We start from the raw sequence: 4405 nt of genomic DNA, 5'->3' as shown, positions 1-4405 counted from the left end.
AGGATGTGAATGGGGGAGTCCTGCTAATGAATGGAGGGCAGAGACTGACTAAAAGTGACCCTGTCACTATACAGAGGGGCCCCTGGATATGATTAGTGGAAGGACAGCTCACACATAGAGGCACCAATACTCCTTACCCCCTCTCCGGTCCCGACTCAGAATGACTCCCTTCTACTTCTACTCTCCTCAGATCTCCGAACTGGAAAGACACGTCACCCCTCCGCCTCTCCGGATATCCTGTCTGAGCGCCGCGCTGATTCATGGGAAGTGTAGTCCCGTCCGATGCGCCAGAAGAGACACGTGACCCGCTGCTATGCTGCCACCTGCTGGATCACTATGAGTAGCACATTAGTAGAAGTTATAATAGTATTATAGGATATAATATTTTAAATATATATATTATTTTCATTACAATATATATTATAGTACATTTTAATATTATTATTTGCAGTATATTATTATTATTACTACCTCATTTGTATTTCCTTATCTATTGCATTAATATTAACCCCTTATTTTCTCATCAATATCACTTTCTTTGTGGTCTATTATTTCCTCTTAATGCCAAATGTTTACCACAATAAGAATACCTTACCATCCTTTCCTACTTTTTTTTTTTTTTTTTTGTCAGTGTCTCCACCGGAGAAATTTCCTTTCCCAGAAGCACAACAGGAAGTGAAGGGAAAATATCACCAAAGTGAAGGGAAATCCCCTGTTAGGGTCCCCGTCAGATTTCCCCTCTCTCCCTGTTCTGCGGACAACTGTAAAATTTTGCTTTTCCACAACTTTCTGTTTTAGTGACACGAGGACAAACAGAAAAGAACAATCTCCCCAGTGGGGACACAGACAGTGATACGAACCTGTGTGGAAAGAGGTTTGTTGCAGCAGAACAGGGGTAGGAAACGTTGGCACTCCAGCTATGGTGAAACTACAAATCCCACCATGCGTCTGGCTCTGGGAGTCATGCCTATGGCTGGCAGAGTCTTGCAGTGCCTCATGGGACTTGTAGTTCCCAGTGCCAAGGTTGCCTAGCGCTGTACTAGAACCTTCCCGTTCACACATTTGGCAGATAATACTCGAGGCTGGGTGGAGGATATCTGAATTGGCAAATATAGGTGCTGTGCCTAAACCTATTTAACAATAGGATGCTGTCTGGATGGAGTAACTGAGGGTTAGAACCCCTATCAGCTTATCTTTTGCCATCTGCGTTCCATTGGGGAGATTTCATTTCACTTCCTGTCCAAGAGCCAAAACCGGAAGTGAGAGAAAATCCCTCTGAAGAGAGGGAAATCCACGGTGGTCACCACAACTAATGTCCCCATCAGGAGATTTCTCATCTGTTGCTGTTCTGGTGACCACCCAAAATGTTGGATTTTCTTTCATTTTGTCACCAGGACAAGTAGAGAGGGTGAATCTCCCTAACGTGGACACAGACAGCAATTAATCCGTGACCGGGGGTATAATGCCCCCCACCCCCCCCCCCCCAACTCCATCCAAAACTACAAATATGCTTTGGATTCAGTTGCCCTTTAACTGTGTAAGATAGATGGTCCTTAAAAGTGCAACTGAAGCCCAAACCATTTTGATATTCGGACAGAGTGGAGAGGGATTAGACCCCCCCCCCCTGCCTGGCTTTTATTGCTGCCCGTGTCCCCATTAGGGAGATTCACCCTCTCTGTCTGTCCTAGTGACAAAGTGAAAGAAAATGCCACATTTTGATTTGTCACCAGAACAGGAGTAGAGGGGAAATCTTCCAATGGGGACACTAGTTCTAGTGACCACCAGGGATTTCCTTCACTTTGGAGGGTTTTTCTCTTACTTCCTGTTGTGGTCATCCGATAGGAAGTAAAGGGAAATCTCCCCCAATGGGACACAGATTAAAAAAAAAAGCTGATGGTAAAACCAGTGCTCTTCCCCTGCGGCTGATTTATGAAGAGACCAGTCAGGGATTGGTTTGTGTGGCCTTATAATATCCCGAATGGTCCTGCTGATTGCCAATGCCATTATAATCAGATTTCACTTGAAGCCGGCTGAGAAACTGTCAGCGCCCCTCTTCTAGGGTTGCCACCTTTTCTTCAAGTAAACCTGAACACTCAGCAATTTTTTTTTTGGGGGGGAAGGGGGATTTAGAGGAGAGAGCGGCATTCGGGAGAAAGAGCAAGAAGAGACAGCCAGGTGAGGGAGTAATAAGCATCTATAGAGGACTACAAATCCCAGCAACACATTATACAGCAATACAAAATAATATGGCGCTACATACTCTGTGTTTTTCCGGGGTGGCACCCCGATGTCTCCAGGGTCTCAGGTGGCCTGTGCGGGCTCTCAACAGGGCTGTGTGGGCTTTCAGGTGGACTCTGCAGGCTCTCAGGTGGGCTGTGCGGGATCTAAGATGGGCTGTGCGGGCTCTCAGGAGGATGTGCAGGCTCTCAGGTGGGCTATATGCAATCTCAGGTGGGCTATGTGCACTCTCAGATGGCTATGGGGGCTCTCAAGAGGGCTATGCGGGCTCTCATGAGGGCTGTGTAGGCTCTCAGGTGGGCTATGCGAGCTCTCGGGTGGCTGTGTGGGGTCACAGGTGGGCTATGCAGGCTTTCAGGAGTGCTGTGTGGGCTGTGCAGTGTCTCAGTGTCAGCTGGCGGGAAATCCGGACACAAGACTCAAAAACCAAACTGTCCGGGTGAATCCCAGACAGGTGTCAACCCTACCCCCTTAACTGCGACATTCAGAGGTTCCATGGAGGCCTGGTAGACAACATGGTCGCAATGTAACCAACATTTTGGTGCCAATGTTGCCCCTCCCCATGCAGTTGCATATACCCACCTTACCCTCATTCCGCCCATTCGTTGCCCTTCAATGCACTGAAGTTAGCGAGATTCACCAACCTATTGGATGGCGAGAAAGCTACGCCATGGGTGCTCTCTGATGCACGTACCTCGCTCCAGGGGCTGAACAGAACAACAGGGGAGCAAAGGGTAGGTGAACATGTGCAGCTGCGAAGACCGACATTAAAGTGGACCTGTTGCTTTGCTCTGACCTGGAGGTCTCCATCTTTTCTTGGCTGTCATGTCTCTGAACGGCACTACCCATGGGTCTGTAAATTGCTGCGTCCCCTTTCATTGTCGCTTCCTCTAGCCAATCAGCTGCTGCGATGGAGAGGGCAGGGGTGGGTCTCTAAGGAGATTGGATTGGACCTGTTTCGAGGTGCTAAAAAAAAGGGGTGACCCCCATTATTTTAGGGTATGCTGGCATGGTCTGAGAAGAAATGAAGGCCGCGGTGGGCAAAAGTGTACGTCTGCTCACACCCAACCCTTGAGGGGCGTCAGGACGCTGACACCTATTGACCATATTATTGAGAAACCATGGCAACCAGGAATGTCACCTGACAGGTATTTGCTTGTTGCAATTGGTTGTAATTAATAGGAAGCCATGTAAATATGGAAGCTGCCTGATTTCTATTTATCACAATGTTTTGTCCATTAGGTGTCAGTGTTCTATTGCCCCTTTGGTGTTATTATCCATTATGTGCATTCAGTAATCATTTGAAGGAGAGGACTACACTGAAATCTATAAAGTTTTATTGTATATTTCATTTTCTAGCCTCCCTCCATTCATCACTTTCCCCTCTGCGCCATCTCTGTCCTAATTTAGTCATTATGAGGTGTCAGCAGCAGCCAAAGACAGGAAACGAGGAAAAACTACAACTCCCAGCATGCAGCCGGGCGACCTATAGAACTCTATGGGAGAACAAGGCCTGTTGCTAGGCAATGATTACTGGGTTTCTAAAGATGGGACTACAGCTCCCAGCGTGCGGTGCGCTATGCCATGGGTGCGCATGCGCGCTAGGCAATTGGTTACCATGCGGCTTCCAACGGATGGTGCGAAGTCAACCAAGCTTGCGCAGCCAAGCCCTGCTGTCCACGCCTTCCGGCAGGGGATTGGCGGAGGCGCGCCGGCGGTGGGTGTGATTGGCTGAGACGGCGGCATCGAGCTGTTAGTGTGTGCTCGGCGACTAAGGCTCTTTCTTTCTCCAGAAGATTCTCCGGGCTGACTGTAATCCTTGCTACCTGCCACCATGATGGGCCGCCCGGTACTCGTGCTGAGTAAGTCTGCATCGTACGGTGCACCGTCATACCCTGGCCCCCTGAGCAGGGAGGAGGGGTGTAATTAGCTGTGAGAGGGCCCAGAATGAGCCTGTCATGCTAGACTCACTGTGCTGCGCAGGGGGGTTTGACGTTATGTATGAGGGGCCCCTGAGGGTGACTGTGCAAGACAGGAGGCAGGGCTGTAAATGTGGGGCCCTTAAGGGCCACTGTGCGAGGGAGCCTAAATTGAGCCCGTCATGTTGGGCCTGCTGTACAGCAAGAGGGGGGAGTGACATCACATGTGAGGGGCCAATTAGTAGGAG

General features: G+C 49.2%; 2 protein-coding genes across 3 annotated transcripts in view; one reads left to right on the top strand and one right to left on the bottom strand.

The window, feature by feature from the left end:
• SSR2 (signal sequence receptor subunit 2) overlaps positions 1–182 on the bottom strand; it is a 6894-nt gene extending 6712 nt beyond the window's left edge. The window contains exon 1 of the mRNA XM_018570609.1: positions 139–182. The gene's annotated coding sequence lies outside the window, so the exon portion shown is untranslated. The remainder of the gene's footprint in view (positions 1–138) is intronic.
• A 3770-nt stretch (positions 183–3952) lies between these two features.
• The window catches only part of CCT3 (chaperonin containing TCP1 subunit 3), a 14465-nt gene continuing 14012 nt past the window's right edge, over positions 3953–4405 (top strand). The window contains exon 1 of one of the 2 annotated variants that reach the window (XM_018570608.1): positions 3953–4100. In XM_018570608.1, coding sequence (XP_018426110.1) covers positions 4073–4100 — 28 coding nt within the window. In that variant the 5' untranslated portion in view covers positions 3953–4072. The remainder of the gene's footprint in view (positions 4101–4405) is intronic. The other variant, XM_018570607.1, reaches the window with a different exon arrangement.

This window comes from Nanorana parkeri, unplaced genomic scaffold, assembly GCF_000935625.1.
Source record: "Nanorana parkeri isolate BGI_ZX_2015 unplaced genomic scaffold, ASM93562v1 scaffold1562, whole genome shotgun sequence".
Taxonomy (NCBI): domain Eukaryota; kingdom Metazoa; phylum Chordata; class Amphibia; order Anura; family Dicroglossidae; genus Nanorana; species Nanorana parkeri.
Note: the sequence above shows the minus strand (reverse complement) of the source record. Positions and strands in the feature narration are given on the sequence as shown.